The following is a 26,987-nucleotide window of genomic DNA, read 5'->3' on the forward strand; positions in this document are numbered from 1 at the left end:
TCAAGTCTGTTGTCTTAAGTCACCATTTCCTGAATCTAAAACTACAAATTGCAAAGAAAGAAAACCAGCTGCTTGGAAACAGTATTTATTATTATTTTTTTGGTAAAAGGGTGGCTGTGGTGCTTGGAGTACGCCACCACTCACAGGAGACATTTTAGACTCTGGGGAAATGTTCTTGCCCCTTTGTGTCTCCTGAGCAAGCTTAAGAGCGAAGGCTTGGCTTGGCTCCTTCCGTCTGAAGAAAGGGTGGGGAGCAACTTGGCTCCCAACCAATCTGCAGGGGTGGAGTTGCTGAGACTCCAATTCCCATCAGCCCCAGCCAGCCTAGCAGATGGCCAGGGATCATGGGAGTTGTAGTTCAACATCTGGAGGGCCACATTCCCCCCCCCGCTGTTCTGTCTGATTTCCCTCCAAACCCTGGAAAGCAAAAGGATGGAAAGGGGGGGGGGACCACAAGAGCCCTTTCAGTGAGGTTGAGTGAAGGCTGTCCATTCCCTCCTCATGGCTTGTAAGATATCTGGTGAAGAAGTGTGGCGTGCTGGTGTTTGCTGTGAGGAAAAGTTCAGTCTTGGGCAGACAGGAGATAATCAGGGGGAGAAGTCTATAGAACCAGGTGGAACTCCAGAAATTGGCTATTCCTATCCTTGCCTTCGCAAGTGCTAGGAAGTGTTAACCCAATCCCAGTGGATGGTTTTTTCCCACCACAAACCAAGTATGAACTGTATCCTGGCTTATTTTTTAGATGCCTTCCCATTTCACCCCCAAGCTCCCCCTCAGTATATTTCATGAAATTAAAAAAAGTAAGTAGAATTTCAGCTGATTGGAAAGAAACATCCATGTACACACACACACACACACACACACACACACACACACAGACAGAGAGAGATAAGTAGTATTTTTTTCAGACTCAGAGTCCATATGTTCTGAAAATTTATACTGAAGGAAGATATAGGAGTCCTGCTGTTGGAAAATGTTACTTGTTTTCAAACACGTATAATATTGCTTTTTAGATACAGGCAAATTCTCAAAGCAGCTTACTGTTAATCTTACAAAGAAACATCAGGGCAGAGGTTAAACTTGGTGTTTAGACCAAATAATTGAGAATGGTGTGTGTGTGTGTGTGTGTAGATCTGCTCCACATAAAGTGGGAAGAATTTGTCGGCCTTGCCTAATTGTGGGGCAAATTACGTTCTAGGGGCAGCTGTCCCCAAAACCACATACACGCCGTCCCCAGGGAGACTGTGGTTTCTTCTTCTTAATCATCTTCCGGCTCCTCTTTAATTTTCTTTTTCTTCTTCTTCTTCTTTTCTGAAGTCTAGAAAAAGAATAAGCCTTGTTACCCTCTACTCCCAATTATGAAATATACAAAATTAAAAATTAGCATTTGGGAGGGGAGGGGAAGATTGATTTGCATCTAAGGATCTTTTCCCTTGAGGGGAGATGTGAGCAGCGGAGGTATGGTTCTATTCTGCTACTCTTCTGCTAATCTCTTTAGACGGAGAGGCTCGCGAGAACTGCAGGAATCCATGGTTACCATCGATATGACCCTAATGAAATGAGTCAACAGCACTCAGCAAGAGAAGAGAAGCTTTCATCTCTGAGCATCTCGGCAGAACAAAGCCATTCTCCCTCAATATACAGAGAAGTTTAAATGGAGGCAAGATGCTCCCCAATCAAAACTCAGCAGCGTGGGCCACACCTGCTTCCTAGAACAGCTCCTCCTCGGAACTGCGCCGCTGGGACTGGACCGCTGCTATGCGACGCCAAGTGCACGCATGTCAACGCATGCGGTCTGTGACGCACATAAGATTGAAGAGGGTCGTTTCTGCCCCAGCAAGAGCTCTCTGGTTCATCAAAGCCTTGAACGGCTCTACAGAACGAGAGGTTGGAGGGTTGTGGAATAAGACACGGCTACAGGGCACATAAGCAGGCCATTGTCTTTTCCGCGAGGGCGGGCTCCACGCAATTCTGACAGATGCACATCAAGGTATTTGGGAAAAGCGCCGTTTCCCCTCACGCTCTGACATTCCAGATCATGCAGGGTTTTTAACTCCTGCAATTCAAACAGTAAGCATTCCTAGTGTGCCCATGTTCATTCAACCTTCCAACAAGCGACTGGCAAAACGAACTAGGAGGTACGGCTGCCACAAGGTTTCACTGCTGACGCACACTACAGCAGCATATGTCATCTTGGACAATTTGAAGCATCTTAAAGGTAAAGGTAAAGGGACCCCTGACCATTAGGTCCAGTCGTGACCGACTCTGGGGTTGCGCGCTCATCTCGCATTATTGGCCGAGGGAGCCGGCGTATAGCTTCTTCCAGGTCATGTGGCCAGCATGACAAAGCCACTTCTGGCAAACCAGAGCAGCACATGGAAACGCCGTTTACCTTCCCGCTGTAGCGGTACCTATTTATCTACTTGCACTTTGACGTGCTTTTGAACTGCTAGGTTGGCAGAAGCTGGGACCAAGCAACGGGAGCTCACCCCGTCACAGGGATTCGAACCGCCGACCTTCTGATCGGCAAGCCCTAGGCTCATTGGTTTAACCACAGCGCCACCTGGGTCCCCTTGAAGCATCTTACCTCGACTGAAATACTAGTTGATGGTTCTTCTTCTTCCTCATCCTCTACCCAAGCAGCTTCTTCCTGAGCTTTCGTCTTTTTCTCCTTTTTCTTCTTCTTCTTCTTGACAGGTTCCTCCTGTTCTTCCTCTTCTTCCTCCACTATGGGGAAAAATGATTATTATTATTTATTACTGTATACTTATTCCATAGATCTCAGGGAGGTTCGCGACATAAACATACGATATGAAAACAAAACAAAATGCGTGTTAAAAGAACAAAAAACAAACTCTCCCACGACACTCTCCCAGCCAAACCCCTGGAAGCGGAACAGTTTTCGCCTGGCACCTAAAGGTGTATAATGAAGGCGTCAGCAGAACCTCCCCGGGGAGAGCATTCCACAAACGGGGAGCCACTGCAGAAAAGGCCCTGTTCTTGTGTTGCCACCCTCTGGACCTCTCGTGGAGGGGGCAGATGATGATGTCAGGGTTGCTTTATATGGGGAGAGATGAACCATCAGGTGTGAAACCTCAAGCACTGAAATCCCTTTCTGGGTAAAGGTTTTAAATCACAGCGGCATTCAAGCGTTAGGAAGGTTGAAGCTCAGTAGAAGAGCATCTGTCTTTCATGCCGAAGGGTCCCAGCTTCAATCCCTAGGATTTCCAGGAAGGACTGGGAGAGACCCACCTAAAATCCTTTACAGCCACTGCCAGTCAGTGTAGATTGTACTAAACCTGATATGGATTTCTTTCAGCCATAAAGCTTACTGGGTAATCTTGGGCCAGTCACTATCTCTTATCCTACCCTACCTCACAGGGTTGTTGCGAGGATGAAACGGGGAGGAGGAAGAGAACCACGGAAACTAACTGGTAGCCAGTGCAGTCGGACCAGGATCGCAGTAATATGCTCAAACCGTAATCTTATGTTCCCCCAACTCAACTCTGACTCCATTTGAAGAAGGAATTGTATCAATATAAATTGGGACCCAGGTGGCGCTGTGGGCTAAACCACTGAGCCTAGGGCTTGCTGATCATAAGGTCAGCGGTTCGAATCCCTGTGACGGGGTGAGCTTCCGTTGCTTGGTCCCAGCTCCTGCCAACCTAGCAGTTCGAAAGCACATCAAAATGCAAGTAGATAAATAGGAACTGCTACAGCGGGAAGGTAAACGGCGTTTCCATGTGCTGCTCTGGTTTGCCAGAAGCGGCTTTGTCATGCTGGCCACATGACCTGGAAGCTATACGCCGGCTCCCTCGGCCAATAATGCGAGATGAGCGCGCAACCCCAGAGTCGGTCACGACTTGACCTAATGGTCAGGGGTCCCTTTACCTTTAAATAAGAATTAAGTTAGTATACAGTATTTTGGACTATACCGTTCTGTCTTTTGACAAACACTGCCCCTATTCTATTAGACCCACTTATGCATAAAGAGGCTTTGGATGGAAAACACCCTTCTCTTTTAGCCCGGAGGACTGCAGGCAACACACAGCATTCTGAATACCAAAGCTAGAAAACTCCGCTAGAGAAGGATGTTTTCAGCCAGCAAAAACTGAAGCCTCAGGAGGAGATCTGACAGCACTTCTGGCCCAGGCTTTGGCAATCTGTCAAGAGAGGGAGAATTGTGAAGCTGAACAGACCATTGCCGTGGAGATTTAGAGGACAGTGGGTGGGTGGGGGCTTGGCACTCGTTCCGACATGGGGAACTCTTAAGAAGCACGTATCCTGCCCTCCTGCTTTGCGTGCAGTCACTCCAGATATGTGGTTATCAACGAGAGTGACTGCACGGCAAGCCGAGATGCAGGGTGGCTGTTCCTTAACAGAGTTCTAAATGAGAAAACTCAAGATTAGATGGATGACTTTTCTTCTTCGCAAGCTCCTGAAGGGCTAGGAGCCTTTTCCTCCATTGCCTCTTGTAGCAATCTAGCCAGCCAGCCATTGAGAGTGGTTGGGAGCTGGGGACACTGTCATGCAGTGGTTCCGCTCCTTCCTCCTGGGTCGTGTTCAGAAAGTGGTGGTGGGGGATGAGTGTTCGGACCCCAGGGCTCTCACTTGTGGGGTGCCTCAGGGTTCTGTCCTCTCCCCCATGCTTTTTAACATCTACATGCAGCCACTAAATGGCCTCGGACCAGTATACCTGAAGGAGCGTCTCCACCCCCATCGTTCTGCCCAGACACTGAGGTCCAGTACCGAGGGCCTTCTGGCGGTTCCCTCGTTGCGAGAAGCCAAGTTGCAGGGAACCAGGCAGAGGGCCTTCTCGGTAGTGGCACCCGCCCTGTGGAACGTCCTCCCATCAGACGTCAAAGAGAAAAACAGCTACCAGATTTTTAGAAGACATCTGAAGGCAGCCCTGTTTAGGGAGGCTTTTAATGTTTAATCGATTATTTTATTTCATTTTTCTGTTGGAAGCCGCCCAGAGTGGCTGGGGAAACCCATCCAGATGGGTGGGGGTATAAATAATAAATTATTATTATTATTATATTATTATTATTATTATTATTATTATTATTATTATTATTATTATTATTATTATTATTATAGTGTTTGGGCTGGCTTTGAGCCTAAAAGCTCAACAACAAAAAGCAATGCGTCTCAAGCTTTAGCTCCACGCTCACAAGCATGTGAATCTCATTTCCTCTCTAGTGAGCTGTGCTATTAACATCCAGTGGACAGTAATAATGGTAGCAGGGAGGGGGGGAGGGGAGGGGAGCATCGAAACACTGCAGCAGACGATTGGCAAACCCAGCCCAAAAGAGGCCACCACCAATTAAAATGAAAATGTGGCAATTCATTTCTGCAAGTGAAGCCAGCCCATCACGTTCCTTGCCCACTGAACGTGCCCAGTCCTGGGGGTATTTTTTGCAGGGAGAGAAGAGTAAGCCCTCCCCCCCTCCATTTTGATCGAGGGGTGGGGGAAGACTGTTGTGCACAACTGACAATGAATTATTTTGATTCCTCTACAGTCGTACCTCGGAAGTCGAACGGAATCCGTTCCGGAAGTCCATTCGGCTTCCAAAACATTCGGAAACCAAAGTGCGGCTTCCGATTGGCTGCAGGAAGCTCCTGCAGCCAATCAGAAGCTGTGGAAACCCTGTCAGATGTTCCAAATTCCAAAGAACGTTTGCAAACCGGAACACTCACTTCTGGGTTTGCGGCGTTTGACAGCCAAAACATCTGAGGACCAAGGCGTTCGACAACCAAGGTACGACTGTATTTGATTCTTGTCTCTCTTCCTCCTATTCTGTTCTATCGTTCCTCTATTCCACTGAGTTTCCTTTGGGTTGTTTGGAAGGCACTTCTCTCTCTCTCTCCCCCCCCCCCCACTTTAGGGCCTTAACCTCAGAAGGAGTTTTTGTTTTTCTCCAAACTTGATTGATCTTCCCACCAACACCAGCTCCACAGGGGAAAAAACGTCCTTTATGTGGCTCTCGTTGCTTTGGCTACAAAATGTCAGGCACTCTTCCCAGAAGTTTGGAAGCAGCAGAATGGTAGATGATTTGCGGAGGCTTTCAAGCAGACCGGGAAGCCCATCTAATTTGTTTCAGGCTATACAAAGAAAGCATAGTGGCAAGTCCAACAGGGAAACAATTTTACAAAAGTACATTTGCACAAAGGAGGTGGAAGCCGATCAAGTGACTTCAGACGCAACTAAGATCCCAGAGGCACGGCAACTAACCTTTGATTTCTACTATTTTAGCCTTCTTTGCTTTTCCTGGGCCTGCTGTCGTCGTCTCCTCCTCGTCTTCCAATTCACGTTTGCGCTTTCCTGGGACCAGAGGAAGCGTCGATTCCCCAGAAGGGTCGTATGTCTTCACTTCACTTGAACGACAAAAGGAGTTTTATTTTGGTTTTTTTTAAAAAAATATGTGAGGGAAAAGCACGAGAACATGCCCATCTTTTCCTAGCCTGAATGTCTTTGGGCACTGGTTTTCAACCAGCGGACCGTGGGATGTCTTGAAGGATGGCTGGGGGTACCGTGGGCATCGCCGATCTCTGTCCCTCTTTCCTTCCCTCCCTCCTCTGATGCCCTCTTGCATCTCTGCCTCCCCAAGGCTTGTGTGGTTGTTTGTTTCAGTGGCCCTGGCTACAAGGTCCCCAGGCGAATTGTGCCTCTGGTGCTGGTTAATTTTAAAATGCTTTAGTATTTTGCAAATAGAAAAACAATCAATGACAACGATCCAAAAAGAAAACAGAAAGGAAAAATTTTTTTTGTCCAATACACAAAATCATTTAAGGAGTGCAAACTATAATTTGAATATTCTATACATAAAGTTCCCAGAAAGAAGTTACCTTCATATTTCTGCTTTTCTTTCTCTCTTTCCCTTACAGTCACATTCTTTCTGTTCCTCTAAACTGGTTTGAGTCCCTTATTTTTTTTTTACTTCCTTCTAACTCTGCAGCTTCTACACTTCTTACATTTAAGTAATCTATATTAAATTATTTTTAAAAAGCACGAAATTTCCCTTATGTCTAGGCACAACCAAGAGTTGTTATTGGAACCATATTTTGTAGATAATTTTTAAAGCAATCCCATTCTTTTTTAACCTGGTCTCCTGAGTGATTTCTTATTGGTTCTGTCATCTTGGCTATAGGCACTTGCACAACTTTAGTTGCCATTCATCTTTTGTTGGTGTCGACTCATTTTTCCAATATTTTGCTATTAACATTCTGGCTACTGTTGTTGCGTAAAGAAACACTCTTTTCTTTTATTTTGGAATACTTGGCGTTAAAATGCCTAACAAAAAAAGAGCTTCCGGTTTCTTTAAAAATGTATATTTTAGCCTATTTTTTTTTAGTTCCTGAGGCAGCCTTTCATGAGTTTGCTGTGTGTGGTGCCTGCCTGAGAGCTGAGAGCCTGGCACCAAAGATGAGCTATCTCCCAAGGTAAGATGGAAACCTCACATTCTCCTTCAGCCAGTCTCCATCAGGCCGTGAAGTCTGGGGTCATCCTCTTCCTAGGCCCCTATGGGTGAGGCGGCACCTCGGGGTGCTCGGAGGACTTCCCAGGAGAGGGGAGGCTGAGGGAACACTCCACAAGGGAGGGTGTTTGAAAAAGGGTGAGAGGCTGCCAGCTCTGCAGGCAAGGGGGGGGGACCTAACTGGGCTCCTGAGCCCCACAGGGGTGCCGGAGAAAGAATACAAAACACAGAAGCGGCACAGTCCTTACCCAGAGCGCCCTTACATTAGAGGTTGCAAAGTGGGAGGAGAGGAATGGGTCAAGGAACAATGCTCCAATTCAGGATTAACATGTGCCCCACAGATTGTGAACCCCTGCTCCAGAGCAAACTTTGGGGGTTCACCAAGCAGCTGCAAGGGCTTGGTAGGCAGGAGATACAGCGTTGCATGTGCTACTTGGATCTCACAAATGACAGCGGTATCTTGGTTTTTGACCAGCTCAACTTGGAATCCAAACGCTGCAAAACTGGAAGTAGGTGTTCTGACTTTCGAACCTTTTTTCGGAAGCCGAACATTCTCAGTTTGGAAACCCCCCCGTCGTGTTTCCTGTTGCTCTGATAATTTGCGTCCCCGTGTTTCCTGTTGCGCTGCCAATTTGCGTCCCCCCCCCACTGTAATTCAAGCCTTCCGTTCCCAATTGCCGTGTTCTGAGGTGACATTTAGAGCTTATATTTGGTGCTTTCGTTTTTGCTATTTATTTTGTGTTTTTTCTTGTTTTGAGGCTTTTTCAGTTAATTTGTTTTTGTGACTGTGTTGATCCCAGTTCAGCTACTGATTGATTGTGTGACTGCGGAAATGGATGAAAGCTCCCCATCCAAACAATGACTATAATCAGTGCAGGTAAAAAAATTTTTTAATCATCTACAATACTGTTTTATTTAATTTAGAGTACACTACATTATTACTTTCATTTTATGGATCAATGGTCTCCTTAGATAGTAAAATTCATGTCAAATTGCTGTTTTAGAAGTTGTTTTTTAAAGTCTGGAACGGATTAATCCGCTTTGCATTACTTTCTATGGGAAAGCGTGCCTTGGTTTTGGAACGGACTTCCAGAATGGTACCAAGAGACTGGCAAGAAAAAATAATCAGTTATATAGAATTGGCCAAATTGACAAATTCAATAAGGGGTGGTTTGAATAAAATTTTTAAAAATAATTGGGGGGGGGGGGAATTGGAATATATGTTAAAGAGCTTGGGCTAAAAACAAATATCTTGTAGAACTCCCAGGAAGAAGGCACGTGTAAGTAGTGGAAAGTAAATAAACCTGAAGCCAGGGAGGAGGAGAAGGGGAAGTCAAATTGTAAAGAAGATGTGAAGAAGAAAACGCATAAGTCAGGTTGAAATGCTTGAAATTAATATGAATGTTTAACTGTATATTTTTTTGGTATGTACTTCAGTTGGACGTTTTGTTTTATATCTATTTTAAAATCAATAAAGTATTTATATATAAAAAAAAAAACAGAATGGTACCAAGGTACTACTGTATTAGGGAACAAGTGGTGTTAGATCCACTCTGGGCTGGCATCTGGACTCCTTCAGCTCATAATGCACAAAGGTTTTATTATTAATCTGTATTAAACTAAAATGCCACCGCAGAGGTAAGGAAAAAAAGAAGAGAACAAGCACTGAGGCAAACATGCAGCCTGAGACACAGTTTGCAGCAAGCAAGGCAGCGCTGAGAATACTGAAACTGTTTCCACCAGTGTAGGAGCCAGTCCAGCAAACTTAAAAGCCCAAGCATTTGGGCAGCAAAAGAAAAACGAAACAAAACATACAACTACCAACCTCTTGTGTTGATATTTGTCTGCCCTGGCCAAGGCTTTTCCTGTGCCACTTATCCGTCTTATCTGAGGGGGAGAAAGGCACAGCTATGAAGAACAAATGACTGATGGTAAAATGTTGGCACAACATCTCTAAGAAGAATTAAAGCTGAACACATGTTCTCGTAAGAAAAAGCAGGCTGGAGCGAACTACTCCTAATAACAGGGTAACCATGGCTCGTCCCTCACGGAGGAAGCACAGGCTGGGCTAAAACAGCCTCCGCAAGCCTGATGTTCTCCAGATGTTCGGGACAACAACTCTCCCCAACCCCATCATTATAGGTAGGGCCAGTCTGGCTAAGGCTGATAATGTTGTAGTCCAAAAACATCTGGAAGGCTGGGCTGAACTATTTGGATCTCCTTCCGCTGGGCAGTTAACAGCAAATTCTAGGATTTCCATGCCTTCTTGCGGGACACCAGTTCCATGTCCCAGAAGAAAAGGGAATTAAGAAACAGCGTGGATGAGGACTGAGCATGTCGAGAGTCAACCACAGCCGTCTGGTATGTGCAGAACAAAAAGTTCAGTGCTTTGACGTTTCCAAACTCCAGATTCCTTGCTGTGTTAATGAAGCAAGCCAAGATCTAGCAAGGCCCTCTTTCCTTCCTTCTCTTGTTGCAATTCCCACCCCACACGCTTTCAGCAGTTCTCCAAAGCCTAATGTTTCTCCTATTCTGGATTCTGAGCTTCCCACTCCCACAGGTGGGTCATCTTTTGACAGGTGGGTGGGTGTCACCCACCTGATGCTAGATGACCCATTTTTTTCCTTCATAATGCAGCTTGAGTTTGAGCTGTGTTGCAAAGGAAGAGCCAAGCTCATAATCCGCAGAGATCCATGGAATAAAAGGTGGTCTGGAATGGGAATGCAGGCAAATAGCTGGAGGTGGACCCCATTCTCTGCCTTTACTGCCAATGTGTCAACTGATGTCTCAACAGAATGGTAGAGCTGGGAGGGAGCCCAAGGGACATCTAGTCCAAACCCCAGCAATGCAGGAAAACTCATTGACAGATGGCCACCCACCCCCTGCTTAAAACCTCCAAGGAGTCCACAACCTCTGGAGGGAGACTGTCAAACAGCTCTTACTGTCAGAAAGCTTTTTGTGACGTCTAGTTGGAATCTCCTTTCCATTGTTTCGAGTCCTACCCTCCAGAGCAGGAGAAAACAAGCTTGTTCCCTCTTCCGTGTGAATGCCCTTGAGATATTTGAGGATGGCTGTCATATCTCCTCTCTTGGACTCCTCTTTTTCAGGCTAAACATACTCAGCTCCTTCAACCGTTCCTCATAAGGCTCGGTTTCCAGATCGGATAGCCTTGGTTGCCCTCCTCTGCACACCTTCCAGCTTCATCACTAGACTCTATAAAGTACTTTAAGCAAAGCGAGTGAACTGCCGTCACCACCGGAAAGCATCCTTTATGTGAACCACACAGAGACCTTATAGGGCGATATTGAAATAATAAAATAAAATAAAAAATTGTCTTTCCATGTTTTTTGCAGGCTCACCCCTTTCTCCTCCAAGTGCCGTAGCCTTGTCTCTACTTTCAGCCTGTTTTCCGCTCCCATCTCAGCACTGCTCGAGTCTCCGAGAGCATCGTAACGGATAGTCAAGGCTGTTTTCGCTGCCAGCATTCGTGAGATCTGGAAGGAATTTTTTTTTAAAAAAATTAAACACCCCCACAATGAAACCAAGCTGGCAGTTGACTTTGCCCATGGTGCTCCAAAGTCATGCCAACACAGGTTAGTACAAAGGGAACTTCTGCTCATAGTTTAAGGCAACAAAGGATGAATGTTCACAAGGGTTTCCTTTGTTGAAAATAACAAGCTGCTTTTATAACAGCGAAAGCCTAGTATTTCAAAACAAATACATAATTTTAACCACTACTAAATGGAGTAATTCATTGTTTTTCCTTCACTGAAATATTTATAAATCATAAATCAGAATAGGAATACCATAGGGCGCCCTTATGTACCTCTATTTTTTTGAACCCTAATTTAAGAAATCAGTATTTCTTAATCAGTACCTATGGGTATGCCCCGCAGAGGGCTTTAAGGTCCACAAATAACAACACTTTGGAGGTTCTGAGCTGCAAGATGGTTAGATTGGTCTCAACTAGGGCCAGGGCCTTTTCAGTACTGGCCCCGACTTGGTGGAACGCTCCGTCCCAAGAGACCAGGGCCCTGCGGGATCTGACATCTTTCCGCAGGGCCTGCAAGATGGAGCTGTTCTGCCTGGCCTTTGGACTCAGTCTGAGACCCTTATGTTTCCCTCCCCTTATGGTTTCGATTTATGGGCTACTATTAAAAAGAGGCTGCATTTTAAATTGTATTTTAACCCCTATTTTAATTAACCATTTTTTCTTTTTCTTTTATGTTTTTTTGTAATTTTATTGATGTTAGCTGCCCTGAGCCTGGTTCTGGCCGAGGAGAGCGGGGTATAAATATTTTTTTATATGTATTATTATTATTATTATTATTATTATTATTATTATTAAACTAGGGTTGCCAAAAACACGGTGGCTGGTTGATGAGAGCAGCAGTGGCAGCAGCAGCAGCACTTGGAGTAGTGGTGGGTTTTTATGCAAGCAAGTTTATGCAAGTTTTTATGCCCGGGGCTGCTGTAGCCACCGAACAATGATAGCTACTGAGCAAGTGCCATCTTCGGCTCGCAGGGCCCCGCCGCTGGGTGAGCTCAGCCAGAGCCAACCAGGTTCTCCTCGCTCGCCATGTCCAGGGATGATCGGCAGCTGAACATTCTTGAGCTGTTTTGGGGGGTGATCGTCCTAAAAGTTGTTATGCTTTTTTTGGTCTGAGTTGGCAAACCACAACCCGTGATCCGAGCTAGAACCATCTGTGTATAAAATGAGCCCCAATTTTTTTAAACCAAAAAACATCGTCTTATACACAGATAAATGCGGTCTATTGCTACGGGAACAGATAAAAGAACAACAAGCACACCCACACCCATAAACATATATATGAAAAGAAAGATTAAACAAGCTAGTCTATGGACTTCCATATAAGCAAGGAGGGGAACTCAATTCATGAGAAGGCTATCATGAAATTGAAACAACTAGGGTGTTTATTGTTACTATTTATAATACTTCAGCACCATTTTCAGGTTCTCTCTCTTCTTTTGCTTCTAATAATACAGTGGTGCCTCTACTTACGAATAACTCTACTTACGAATGTTTCTACTTACGAACGGAGCTCCGTCCGCCATCTTGGATGCGGTTTAGATAAGATTTTTTCTTACAAATTTTTAGATAGGGTTGCTTCGACTTACGAATTTTTTCTCCCAATGCATTCCTATGGGATTCGACTTACAAATTTTTTTGACTTACGAATGTGCGTTTGGAACGCATTAAATTTGTAAGTAGAGGTACCACTGTATAAAAAAGCTACAAGGCAGAGAGGGTTTGGAGAGGGGTGTCACCCCAGAATTCTGGAAAATTCCAAATTTGGACTAACAATGAAGCCTTACTAGAGACAAAGTCAAATGTCTTGGTTCCTTAGTTACCTGTAAATGCAGGACGCCAGGAATCACAAAGAAACATGTAGGTTAGAGCATCTCACCTTTCCTTTGTTCTTGGCTGTTGTCTGCCCCACAAGAGAAGCGTGATAAATCAGACCAAACTTGGGTGTGTCGCGTTTAGTCTTCAGTGCCCTGAAGAGTGCCTTTTCGGCTCCCAGGATCTGAACCGTTGACGCCGGGTGCTTAGCCAGGTTCAAGAGAGAGCCTGCGTTAAGAAAAGATGCAACAGGAGTTTGCAAGAATTAGAAGCCTTCGAAAGAGGACTCGGGCAAAAGAACCAAGTTTCAAGCTTTATATACCTGAAGGAGCGTTTCCACCCCCATCGTTCAACCTGAGGTCCAGCGCCAAGGGCCTTCTGGCGGTTCCCTCACAGTGAGAAGTGAGGTTACAGGGAACCAGGCAGAGGGCCTTCTCGGTAGTGGCCCCGCCCTGTGGAACGGCCTCCCATCAGATGTCAAGGAAATAAACAACTATCTAACTTTTAGAAGACATCGGAAGGCAGCCCTGTTTAGGGAATCTTTTAATGTTGATGTTTTATCTTGTTTTATCCCACATGGGCAGGGAATGTATGTATGTATAAATATAATAATAATGTAAACACCAGCCTCTGAAAGACAATCGTGCAGAAGAGAGATGGTGGCAAACCAATGCCCCTTGACTTGTTGGACTTCCATCATGTTTGCCCCAGGCATGGATAGCCTACTGCCAAGGATGATGGAAGTTGCATGCAGTCCAACATAATCTACAGTGCCACAGGTTAGCTACCTGTGCCATAGAAGCCGATACATAATCTGGCAATTGGCAGTAACATAATTCAACCCAAGTTCATCTGCCTTGCAAAAGGATACCAATAAATGAGGCATTCGTTGTGTTTTATTCGGGGGAGGCAGCCGAGGAGAAGGAACTAAAGCAGAGCCCAGAAGGTGTCTCAGAAGAGGTAGTGACTAGAGTTGCCTTCATGTTTCAAGATGAAATCAAGCAAACTTCAGGACAAAATCATCACTGACTCCTTCTAGGCTTCTATTTCGCAGACACCAAAAGGCTCTTGGTTCACAAAGCCGGTCTTGGTCAATGGACTCGTGTCCTTTCGAATGTTGCAAAGACAGTTAAGCACAACACACACACACCGATTGCGTGAAGCTTACCTGCGTGAGCGATGAGTCTTGCTCCCACCAGCTCTCCCACCATGACTGTGAGGTTAGGCGCAATGGCCATCATTCTGTTTTTCAGATAATCGTACAGTTGTGCTCGATAGTCTGATATCTCGATTACCTGGAATATGAAACAAGGACGGTCAAGGCCTGCAAAGGGGAGCCGCTAAAGGAATTCAAGGAAGAAAACCTGGCGAAGATGATTTACAGACATTTGAGTGGCAGCCCGAGTTTTCCTTCCAAGCATTTTTCAAAGAAACATCGTTTTTCTGAAAGAAATTCTACAAAGCAGTGCATAAAACGTGAACTTTATTTATTTATTTAAATCTAGCAATTTGAGTCCACATTAAACCAATTTCTGGGGGGGAAACAGGGTTCTACATAGATATATATACTTGTGTTTTATGAGAAACATGAATATTGTATTTTATATTTTCTTTTTTATATATTATTCTTTTGATATATTGCCTTTTATTATTTATTATCCTTCTATAAAAGAGTTTGGATTTCACTGCTTAATATGTTAAAAGCCTCTCATAAAATTCTATGCTGAATATTTAACACATGTCAAAACCGTACACTAAAAACCCGAGAGAGGCTTTTAAGAACCCCACCTACAGACAAGATGAACAAACACCTGAACCTTAATTTTAACTACTGGGCAGAATTATATGGGAGTCGGACGTTCCTAAGGTGAGATGGTCCTAGCTATTTAGAGGAGGAGTAAGCAACGCGCGATTTGCCAGTCAGACACTTTTTTAATGCCTGCTTGTATTAGCCCTAGCCAGGATGGGCAATGGTCCAGGATGAGGGGGGCTACAGTTTAGCAGTTTCAGGACTTAAAATAGCATAGCACTCCTCTCTGAAAAACTTAAGAGATGTGTAGATAGTTTGCAGGATTCCCATGTCACTCTGACAGCTAGCCATATTGTGACACACAATGTCTTCAGGCATGTGCAGAATTTTCTCATCAACAGCATGCTCCAAATATATATATATACATACACATACATATATTAAAAGAACAGATAATCACCCAGTTGAGCTCTGGGGCCTGAATAAAGTATGTATGTCAACATCACCTGAACAGGGTATACAAAAATCAATGATTTAAAATAATAATAATAATAATAATAATAATAATAATAATAATAATAAATCAGATTTTTTTAAATTTAAATTTGATTCTTAAAATAAAATGCTTTTGGAGGGAAAATCTTTCTAAAGACAGTTTTCTATTTAAGTTACATTATAGTCCAAATGCTATTCATCAGGAAATAAGGATTTGTTTTAAGTTTCTCATGTGTGCTAAAACTCAGTCTAAGGTGTGTGTTGTTGTTGTTGTTTTAATCGTTTAACCACATCAGTTAACCAACATGGATACATATGCTATAATGGTATTGTTTTAGTTAAATAAATTGTTTAAATTGTTATTAAAGAAATGATTATTTTTCTCCTTCTAGTAAAGTACAGAAAAGTTGTCCAAATATATAGTTAACTTATTAAACCTCACAATAATTTCACAATTATCTATGCATTTCTAATTGTATAACTAAATCAGCAATTTTTGATATAACTGTAAAAACTACTCTGAAAATTTATTATTCCAAAAATGAAACCTTGCATCAGGTTGTAAATATTAAGATTATTTTTTAAAAAAAGAACTCCTCAATGGTGATCCAGAGGGTTTTTCTGCACACCCAGTGAGAGAGGGTGGGCAGGGAAATCGCTGGGGAAAAAGAATGGAAGAAGGGTGGGGGGAAGTAATAAGAGGTGGGTTTCAAAAAATATGATTGGAAGCTTGCGGAAAGGGTAGGTGTGGGATAAAAGTTATAATTTTGTGTTTATAGGCTGGATTGCATGGGAAAGTCCGACACTGGCATAAATTATGGAATTCGCTGAAATTTCTGGGTAATCTGGGTCCAGGGGAAGGGGGGGGAGAATGAATTCTTTAAAAAAGGGAATTTCATTTCTGACAAAAACTTAAGTTGGGGAATTATTAATTAGAATTGTATGTATATTAAAATTGAGTTATTAGTTATTAAAATTTAAAGAGGATAATTAGAAAGGAAATTCTAATAGATTTTAAAATAATTGATATGTTGTGAAAACTGTTTTGTAAAGAATTGAAATAAGAAACCAATGAGGGGAGAATCGGGGGAGTCCAAATGAATTGATGAGGATATAAGACATAGATTATTATTATTATTTGTTTTTTGATTCTTTTTTGTTGTTGTTTGTTTGCTTTTTGCTTTTTATGCTTTTTCTGTGCCTGTCATTTTTCTTTTTTCTTTTTGCATTTTGTATTCTATCTATAAAATGAATAAAGATGATATATATAAAAAAGCAAATATTAAGATTATACCAGCAAGAGTGAGTCTTTCTGTTAAAAAAGAGATTTATTGACTAGTGATTTAAATCAAATCCACCCTGATTTTAAAAACAGTGGACAGTCCCAGTTTAATGGTGAGAACTCTACAAAGTGTTTGCGTGGGTGAGGCCTCCCCCCTCCACTGGTACTGGTGAGAAGGCACTCCGCGAGAAATCCATAACCGAGCCAGGACATCTGCTTATCTGATGCATTTGGCCACAACAGGAAGTCCTACGCCCAACTCAGGAAGGTTAGCATTCGTCCAGCCTCCAGCCAGTTCTTGCCAACAGTCCTTCAACTTAGGGACTTAAGATAGGAAGGTATAATGGGTTGATGGTACTTTGGCATGCTTAAAGGGAAAGCAGATTTGCCACCTTGGCAATACAGAAGCGGAAGGGAAATATTTTGGTATCTGAATCTAAGTTGCGGCAATGCTTCTGCTGCAAGTCTCAGAAGAACTGTTCACATTATGCTGACTTTAATGTCTTTAATTTAGCTGTTCGAGATGGCATCAGAAGAGGTAGTGACTGTGCGACCCTCATGGTTTACACATCAGGGAAAGCATCAACATGGAAATCATCACTGCCATCAAGAACGTTGGCCTGAAAGGCTTTCCAAAATTGCTTTAGGATCTACTGCCATTTAGGCTGGATCACTTTAGATTTAAAACAGAATTAAGCTCAACTGAAGGAAGTAGGGCTTTTACACAGGCTGCAGATTGATTGAGGGTATAGGCTTTGATTTAAATCACTGTTTTCATTTAAGAACAGCTATGCAACTGCAAATTCCAAATCCATTTATCCATCCATCCTCCCTAAGTGAATTTCAGAGTAGTAAATCCATAATGCAAACATGCCAATGAAACAAACTTCTGACAAAACTACGTCATCATCACCTGGTCACAGAGATGCTGTATGTTGCTGATGTCTTCCTCTGAGACTTCAGTCCCCATGGAGATTTCTGCAGCTGCTTTCACCTCCTCCTCCACCTCCTCAGGCAGGGCCTCAGACAGGTCAGAACAGGCAAAGTTTTTTCTGTCTCCTGGGAAGCAAAATAAGGGAGTTGGAATGAATGGCAAGCGGCGACAGAAGCCACGTGTTAAAACATTAAACATTTATTCGCTTATGAACAGCCTTATACATATGTGCCAAGATGACTTACAACGTAAGGGGGAAATAGTTTTTTAAAAAAATTAAAAAACAAAACCCTGAAGATACGATTTAAAAACGTGACAAGACAAAAAGCTACGGCAGAGCCCTTTCCATTCAGCTGCAAAAGCTTGTCGAAACAAAACAGTCTTCAATAGGTTCTGGAAAGCACAGATAACGGATGCCTGTCTTATCTCAACTTGCCATGAACTTCTCTATAAACATGGTGTCACAGGTTTGCAGAAAATCAAACAGGGAAGCAGATGGGCACTTGAAAGTCATAATCAGCTGTGACAGATCTCTTGAGGTGCACGAAGGAGGCCCTCAGAAGATGATCTCAGCATCCGGGTAGGTTCATATGGAAAGAGGCGGTCCTTGAGGTTTTGCGGCCCTGAGCCATTTAAGGCTTTATAGGTCAACACCAGCACTTTGAATTGGGCCCGGAAACTAACCGGTAGCCAGTGCAGTTGGACCAGAATTGGTGTAATATGCTCAAACCTTCTTGCTCCGGTGAGCAACCTGACCGCTGAATTCTACACTAGGTGAAGTTTTCAACCGTCTTCAGAGGCAGCCCAATGTATAACACATTGCAGTAACTGATGTTGTGCATTGTGGATCCCTAGCATAAAAAGGATGTAATGTACAATTTCAACGGCAGTGAATACGCCACAATGTGGCCGATATCCAACTGTGGTGTCCCCGTTTGCACAACACACCTCTGTTTTATCTCCTCCCTCCTGCAGCCCCCCGTTCACTCCCGAAATCTGCTCTGGAAGGCTGGGGAGATGTGTGGGGACTGCAGCTCGGAGGAGAGGAAGGCAAGTCCCACTGCGTCTGCTGGTGTGATGATGGATGGCACCTTTTATCTAAGGAGCCCAGCACTACTCACCAATTTTCCGCACACATTTACAGTAGGTTAGATTATCTGTGATGATTTTGCCCAATTCAGGGAAGTGCCAGCCATACCATTCTCGACAGCGCATTATATAGTTATTCAGTTCTTTGTCCAAGTCATCAAGGAGAGCTGTGGTAGACAAACACAAAAGACACTTGAGCTTAGTTTCATTTAGAAACTAGACCTTGAGCTACCCTAGAATTTCAGAGACGAAACGTACTGGCCTGGTTTCCACATCACATTAAACCAGAGTTTAAAAATGCTCAGGACTAAAACCACACTTCTCTTCTGCTGGGAACTAAGCTATGGTTTGGCTTAGAGTTATGCCCCAACCTGAGCTCATGGCTTGCTTCTTTTCAAATCCCGAGCTGTAACCAAAGTTTGCTCCCAGTTTATAACTCATGACTTGTTTGCCGAGGAACAAAGCATGACCCGAATTCAGATATAATGCTAAGTAGGAACCATGGCTGAGTTCAGGCATCCCCAAACTGCGGCCCTCCAGATGTTTTGGCCTACAACTCCCATGATCCCTAGCTAACAAGACCAGTGGTTGGGGAAGATGGGAATTGTAGTCCAAAACATCTGGAGGGCCGAAGTTTAGGGATGCCTGGGCTTAGTTCCTAGCAGAACAGTGGCAAAGGGGGAGGAGGAGGGGAGAAAAGTGTTTGTGATTTTAGCTCTATGCACTAGCAGATTGCACATTCATCTTTAAACCAGAGTTAAGTTCAATTGTAGTTGAAAGTGACTCATGAACAAGAGGAAATCCAGAAATCTTGCGACACTTGCACCCATAAAAAACAACAATGGTGTAGTAGCCATTTATACAAGTCACTCCGAATACCAGCTGGAGGAACAGTGCAAAAAGTTACCATCACTGTTAGAAAATACCCATTTATCTGTTTCCTATTTCCCACACATGGAAAAAACAACACCCACACCCATTTGTCAGTGGTGCATAATAAATATTTTTATTAATTAATAATATCACTATCTGGGGCTGCCGCACCTGCTAACTTTGCTCACTTACCCCATCCAGCTCACCCTTCACCAAAAACACTCCCTCCCCTTAGACTAGGCATGGCCAAACTTGGCCCTCCAGATGTTTTGGAACTATAATTCCCATCATCCCTGACCACTGGCCTGTTAGCTAGGGATGATGGGAGTTGTAGTTTGGCCATGCCTGCCTTAGACCTTGAAGAAACCACAAGGACCTTCCCCATCACGTTTCCCCAACCACCACCACCACCTACTGGCAGCCACACAAATTGTAGTTTGATGAAATACTTATCACTGAATTATACAGTATAACAAATAAATAAACGCAGCCCTCAGCCCAATTCCCTAGCTTCCTTCAATTGACAATGAGAAGTTGTTTCTAACTCACACAGTCATCTCATCCTCGGAAAGAAAAGCCCATAGGGCAGTGGTTACAATATCTAGAACAGGGGTTGGCAAGGTTTACTGGCCATGGGCTGGATCAATCCCACAGAGATTGCCCGTGGGCCAGACTGGTGCAGCGTGACGCTGGAAATCACATATGCACATGTCCACGGCAGTGGAGATTGCTTTTGCGCATGCCCAGATGCCGAAAATCGTGCCTGCACAGAAGCAATTTCCGGCATCTGGACATGCGCAGACGCAATTTCCAGTATCTGTGCATGTGCAGATGCAATTTCCTGCATCTGCGCGATTTCTGGTGCCGCTTGGCGAGTCCCCGCACCGGTTTAGCGCAGCGGGTGGGGGACCTGCCAAGTGGGCGGCTTGGTTCAGGGGCAGCTTGAGGACCAGTAAAACGGTCTTCGTGGGCGGCATCTGGCCCATGGGCCACACGTTGCCGACCCCTGAACTAGAAGCAGAATCCTTCTCTGGCTATTGAAGGTTTGCCTCTCACTTACAGCTGTTATTTTAACAGACTGATTTGGTCAGATTTCCAGCAATCATCTGACACAGCATGGGGGTGGGATCACATAAGCCTCTCTAAAAACTCGATGAGAAAAACTGTATTTGCCTTTGCCGTCACAACAAAAAACCTTTTGCGCAAATAGAAAGCATTTAAATGTTTTGCTGACCCACGTAGCTAGCCCAAATTTATGCTAATCACTGGCCCTGAATCTCCCTCATCTTGACTCTGACATCACCCTGAGTTATGGAGGAAAATGGGAGTAACTGAGAGCCATCGTGACTGGTTCTTGTTCCCAGCTCCAAGATAGGCTTGGCTCCTGATCCTTCAGAAGGGTTGACAGAACAAAACAAAAATACACTCTACAGAGGCAAACTAGGTAGCAGAATGTTTGTGGCTACTGGTACAGTCGTACCTTGGAAGTTGAACGGAATCCGTTCCGGAAGTCCGTTCGACTTCCAAAATGTTCGGAAACCAAAGCACGGCTTCCTGCAGCCAATCAGAAGCCCCATTGGACATTTGGCTTCTAAAAATAGTCCACAAACCGGAACACTCACTTCTGGGTTTGCGGCATTCGGGGGGCAAAATGTTTGAGAACTAAGCTGTTCGACTTCCAAGATACGACTGTATTAAGAACTCAAAAGCTGATGGCAGACACATTTAACTTCCAACTGTACTCACAAATTGCTTGGACAATCATTGTATCAACTTTGTCTGGGCTGAACTTCAGCTTGTATCGGGAGAGGCTGAAAACAGACATGGATATAAATATTATATACAATAATGCACATGGCACACAGATTTTCCCCCTTCCCCCTGAATTAATAATAATAAAGGCATTACTAGTGACTGCAATTAATTGCTGACAGTGCAGTGATTAATCCATTCCCTTTTTATTTACTGGCTTTTGTTTTTACAGGTAAGAAGTCTAAGGCAGAGAGCTGCGAAAAGCGGCTTTCCGGGTTTGCTCCTCATATTACTCCCTACAGGCACAAGCGTTTCAGCAAGTTGGAAGAAACCCAGCAGAAATCAGAGCAGGACTAACTTACACAATTTAACATGTACGAGACTGTGCTGTAAGTAGATGCTGGGGCCGAAGCTTGCCATTCCACTTCGCAGAAAGCGGTATCCTCAGGGGGAAAGTTATACAGAGCATAGAAACGAACAAGTCGGGGCTGGCAAGACGTCTGTATTACCTGTGTGCCAGGCCTAAACACATAGCTGCCATCTCCCGTGACGGAAGGCCAGTGATCAGCCCTTCCATTTGAGAACGGATGCCTCTCATCAGTTCAGTAACCATGGGGCTGTACAGGCAACTTAAGTTCAGTTTCTCCTGCAGGAGGAGGGGAGGAAAAAAAAGGGTGATCCCTATTTTGATATTATTGCAACAACAAATTTGTTTACTGTTGAACAGCAACAGAAGCTAAGAAAGGTAAGGTAGCCCAACACTAACCCACAAGCAGGGCTATCTTGCAGTTCCTAGAAGTGAAATAACCACGTGAGCATTTTTATTTAAGCAAATTGGCAACCAACTGATAGTACAAGACACAGGAGATAGCACCCAAAAATCCAGAAAAATGTGGCCCTAACAAATCTATTACTTTAATTCAGGGCATTATCAATAAAGCTTATTTAGAACTAGTACAGTCGTACCTTGGTTTTCGAACAGCTTAGTTCTCGAATGTTTTGGATCCTGATTGCCACAACCCCAGAAGTGACTGTTCGGGTTTGCGAACTATTTTTGGAAGCCAAATGTCCGACAGGGCTTCCACGGCTTCCAATTGGCTGCAGGAGCTTCCTGCAGCCAATCAGAAGCCGTGCTTTGGTTTCCAAACCTTCTGGAAGTTGGACGGACTTCCAAGGTACGACTGTACTTGAATTCACTTGTTTTCCTCTTCCACCCCACACCTTTTCCTTCTGTATCATGTCTATTAAAACAGGGGTTCCCAAACTGGTGAGCTTAATTCAGGCAGTCCACGGCATATCTGTGGATTTATGCTTGAAGCATTAAATATTCAAACTGATTTGTAATTGTATTTTTAATTTGGTAATGGTTATACTAGAATCCAAGTCTAAAGGCAAGGACTGCCTTGGTTTTTAATCTCTATGCAGACCTTAGGAAATGTTAGTACTCTGTAATCCGTGTTTAATCATAATAATCATGAAGTCAGCAAAAAGCATGGTCCCAGAATATCAGTACCAACAAAACAAGCATCAACAGTAATTTACATTAAGCACACATCATTTCTGGATGCAGTGAAAAGGTTGAATCAGAGCCCGGGACAGGGAAGATATGCAGCACTAACTCACTGTTCTGGAACTATAAAGAAGACTAGCACAGGCCTTGAGAACACCACCTCATCTGAACACCACATTGCCAGGGCATATAAAAACCAGAACTTACCTTTATTACACCTCCCAGTTTGGCATCTGCTACGGCCAACTGTTCATGTGCATCTTTGGCTACTATCTTCTTTAAGATTTTCTTTAAGTTCTTGTTAATCTTGCCTTCCACCAGAGCAGTGGATGCTTAAAGGAGAAAGTACATCATTGAAAAAAGCCTGCAGATTGTCTAACATTCCCAGCCTGGCAAAGTTCATAATGGAACAAAATATGTACTAATACTGGCCACCCAGCAAACTTTATCTGTTGTCTCTGTGGCAGTGACCAAAAATTGGGGATTCAGTTCTACGAATGAAGCATCAGTGACAGCAGGAAGCTAGTTTTTACTCCCTCAAATTCTAAGGCTGCAATCTGCTATAAAATCCTACTGAGGTCACTGAGCTAATGCATTCAGATGCAGGCAAATCTGCTCATCATTTCTTTTGGCACTGTCTGGGTGACTAGCACAGAGGCACACCATATTGATTACATTAATTTGCCTGGGTTTATAAAGAGGTATTCGACTGGAGAAGGGAAGGGAAGGACATTTTCAGAAGCTACATGAAAATTAGTCCTTTCCTACCACCAACTGCTGATGTGCCACAAATAACTTGCATTAACAAGTGGACTTAATAAGTAATATTAAGTTTTAAAACACACTAAAGTCACCCACTCTCACAGCTAATGGTTCCAGGCTTGCCAGGAACAGATCAGCCAGCCACCAAAGAAAGGAAGGGATATATTATAACCCCCGGTTACCTGCAAGAGCTTCTGTTGTGTCTTGAAACTTCTCAAAGTGTTTCAGTTTCACTCTAAATAAAATATACCAAACAGTTTTTATAAGCATCATGGGGAACTGAGTATCTGCTACCAACTTCTAAAACACAAGAAACCTGAAAAATGAAAAGTCTGCAGTGACCAATCAGATTAACCTACCGGACAGAAAAACAGAACCTAAAGTCTGACTGACAAATAGCTTCCTACTACGGTACTAAACCACAGATATTTAAGGCTTGCTAGATAACTATTCTAGAACAATGACAAAAAAGACTGTTATTAAGTACGCTATATCTAGCCTTGCCTCGTTGTTTCTGACTCCAACAAGATCAAATTTATTATCCTAAATTATTTCATATTCCGGCCCCTTCAGATGCACTAGGGCAGCATTGTCCAATAGGTAAATCGGGATTGACTTGTAGATCATGTGATGGTTTCTTGTCTATCTCTGTCGCTCTCTCTCTCCCCCCCAAACAACCCTTTCTCTCGAGGAGCCAGCGCGCACGGATTCTCTCTCTCTCTCTCTCTGAAGGAGGAGAAGCAAGAGGCGAGGGAGTGGGGTACCCTTCCACGTGGGGAGGGTGTGTGCAGCCCTGCATGCTGGCTCCTCAGAGAGAGAAAGAGCTGGTTTACTCAAAAGGAAGGAGTGGGTTGGATCCAGGGGAAAGGGCTTCTACAGGTTTCATCCAGTTCTTAAGGTGCTTGAAGGCTGTCAACTCTGCAGTTGAGCTTACCCAATTTCTGTTTCGAACTACGGGGGGGAAACAGCTGTGGTTGACATGTGCCCCGACTCATTTGAAAAACAGTAAGAGTCTGGGGGACTTTAAAGACTTAACGCATTTATTATGGCATGAGCTTTTGTGAACGACAATCCATGCATCATGTTCTGATTATGTAGGACCCTGCCCTCAAATATATTTTCTTGTGTTATTACAAGTATACAAAGTATGTATTTTTTAAAATATATTTATTTATGATGAACTTTTCAGGTTTTATGGAAGCGACTATCATTTGTTACTATTTTTATCATAAAGGTAAAGGTAAAAGTACCCCTGACCATTAGGTCCAGTCGTGACCGACTCTGGGGTTGCGCACTCATCTCGCATTATTGGCCAAGGGAGCCAGTGCCTGCAAAACTCTTTGTGCCCCAGAGGTGATTTTACTTGCCCCACAACTGATTTAATATATGATGTCAGCTGTAGGGCAGGTGGCCATGGTTTGCCCAAAATGACCTGGCAGGCCAAATGGTGAGGCCTAAGATTATTGACACATTCTGTTTCATGGTTGTAGCTAAACCTCACTTCTGAGTGAGATTAACCCCATTCAAAAATTATTTGCAAGCCTTTCCACTCCAAGGCTCCTGGAGGATGAAGGTTAGCAGATTTATAGCTCTAAGGGGGAGTTGTGGGTACAAAATAATCCAAGGACTGGTGCTAGGTAAAAAACAGTGATTCCTATGTGAGCAGAGAGATGAAGGGGTACAGTCATGCCTCGGGTTAAGTACGCTTCAGGTTGAGTACTTTCAATTTAAGTACTCTGCGGACCCATCTGGAACGGATTAATCCACTTTCCATTACTTTCAATTGGAAAGTTTGCTTCAGGTTACGTACGGACTTCCAGAACCAATTAAGTACTTAACCTGAGGTACCACTGTACTCTATATTGGATTGAAATAGTAAGTTACTTGAGAAAGTTACTTACACTTTATTTGCTTTTTCAGGAGTTTCAAATTCTTTCCATAAGGTATCAATTTCTTGGAGTTTCTTCTCATCCAGAACCTATGACAGATAAGGAGTAAGACTAAATACACACAAAATTGACAAGATTCAATCTTGCTATGTAATCAAGATGAAATGCACAAAACATCTCTCCGAGTCCGATGTAGAAAAAAGCCATTCCACCACACCAACTCTCTGCCACATCTCTAACCAGTGGCATTTTCCCCAAGCTTCATTTTTATTAAGAGAAAAATCTAGTTGCAAGTATGAGATACCATGTTTTTAAAGTATTTAGTAAACTTACATGCTGCTTCACAACTAGAGGGAAAAGCCTGTGGTCTTTGATAGCTGAATCAAGATGTCTGTCACGAGTGCAAAATTAATCATGTTCCATGCAGTCTAATTCTATGCATCTTTACTCAGAAGTAAAGGCAGGACTTTTAACTAAAGATGTATAGAACTTAACCCTAAAGACTCACTTTCCTTCTCTGCATTGCCCAGAACCAAGAACACTGTTTCAGTGAACACATGAAGCTTGCTTGTATCAACACTAGATCACCAGCAAAATCCTAAACACAGTAGACTCCAATGTGCAAAATAATACAGTCCCTTCGTCTTGGCGAAAATGGGTGCAATGTACAGTCATGCCTCATGTTATGTCCGCTTTATGTTACGTTTTTTTCAGGTTGTGTCCCGCGGTGACCCGGAAGTACCGGAAAGGGTTACATCCGGGTTTCACCGCTTGCACATGTGCAGTAGCGCTAAATTGCGCTTTGCGCATAAGCGCCAAATCGCGCTGTGCACATGCGCAGATATGGTCTTCAGGTTGCGGGCTTTTCACGTAGCAAACAGGACTCCGGAACGGATCCCGTTCGCAACCGGAGGTACCCCTGTAGAAACAATGGGAAGAGCTTGCAAGAGCTGTGAACTAGGAAGTCCCCAGCCTTAACCAATTATCTCTCTCCCTCTCCCTACCTAAATCCGATGTAACAGCAACCCCCCCCCGGCCCAATCCCTGGTGTCCTTCAGATGTTTTGGACTACGTCTCCCAACACCCCCATGCAACACGGCTGGGAGCTGCAGTGCAAAACACTTCAGAGGGCGCCAGGATGGAGGAGGCTACCTCACAGGCTTATTCTAAGGATCGCTACCAAATAGACTGCTCAGTCGGTAGACGCTTAATGTCAGGGTCGTGGGTTCGAGCCCCACATTCCTGCGTTGGAGGGAGTTGGACTAGATGACCCTCATGGTCCCTTCCAACTGTACGGTTCTATAATGCGAGAGAAGCCTTTTGAACCCTTGAAAGTGTCTGTACAGCATGATTCCCCAGGAAGGCTTACAAGTTTTAAGCTTAGCGGGAAAAGCTGCCAGTCCCCCAGAAAAAGGTTGGGTTGGGGCAGGGAAAGAAACCGGGTCCGCTATAAGGGAGGATGGGGTCTCCCCACGTTTATCCTCCCTGTTCCAAAACTATTTCTCGACTTTTTGCTAGTGAACGTATAAACCGAGTGCACCAACTACCCCCACCCCTCTCCGCCCCGCCAGCAGCCTCCAATCTCCCGCTAGCAGCAGCCACGTGGGAACCCTACTCGACACGTGTTGCGCCCTCAGATCACCTTGAAAATGGCGTATCCAGCCGCGGTCTCGAATAAAACCAGCATGGCGGCAGCGGGACGAAGCCGGGGCGCCTCCTGCAAACGCAGCTCTTTCCAAGCGAAGGCGGGCGAGCAAAGCAAAAACCCAGCGCGGGAGCCCGCGAACTCCTAGGCGCATGGACCACGA

The 26,987-nt window shown here is 44.0% G+C and overlaps 1 protein-coding gene and 2 non-coding genes across 3 annotated transcripts; all 3 read right to left on the reverse strand.

Moving 5' to 3' along the window:
* Positions 1-916: 916 nt before the first annotated feature.
* On the reverse strand, positions 917-26,987 carry NOP58 (NOP58 ribonucleoprotein). Its single transcript, XM_035137419.3, has 15 exons — positions 26,822-26,987; positions 25,192-25,268; positions 23,473-23,525; positions 22,736-22,860; positions 21,528-21,664; positions 21,013-21,077; positions 18,426-18,560; positions 17,284-17,429; positions 14,012-14,138; positions 12,908-13,071; positions 10,838-10,972; positions 9,304-9,365; positions 6,236-6,378; positions 2,588-2,727; positions 917-1,318 (listed from the first exon to the last, which is right to left on the reverse strand). The coding sequence occupies exons 1-15, from the start codon at positions 26,864-26,866 to the stop codon at positions 1,259-1,261; spliced, it is 1,614 nt and encodes a 537-aa protein (XP_034993310.1). The 5' UTR covers positions 26,867-26,987; the 3' UTR covers positions 917-1,258.
* On the reverse strand, positions 13,790-13,875 carry LOC118075525 (small nucleolar RNA SNORD11). Its single transcript, XR_004691395.2, has one exon. It is a non-coding gene; the product is annotated as a small nucleolar RNA SNORD11 (small nucleolar RNA).
* On the reverse strand, positions 16,892-16,979 carry LOC118075541 (small nucleolar RNA SNORD11B). Its single transcript, XR_004691397.1, has one exon. It is a non-coding gene; the product is annotated as a small nucleolar RNA SNORD11B (small nucleolar RNA).

Source organism: Zootoca vivipara, chromosome 1 (genome assembly GCF_965207765.1).
Source record: "Zootoca vivipara chromosome 1, rZooViv2.hap1.1, whole genome shotgun sequence".
Classification (NCBI taxonomy): Eukaryota; Metazoa; Chordata; class Lepidosauria; order Squamata; family Lacertidae; genus Zootoca; species Zootoca vivipara.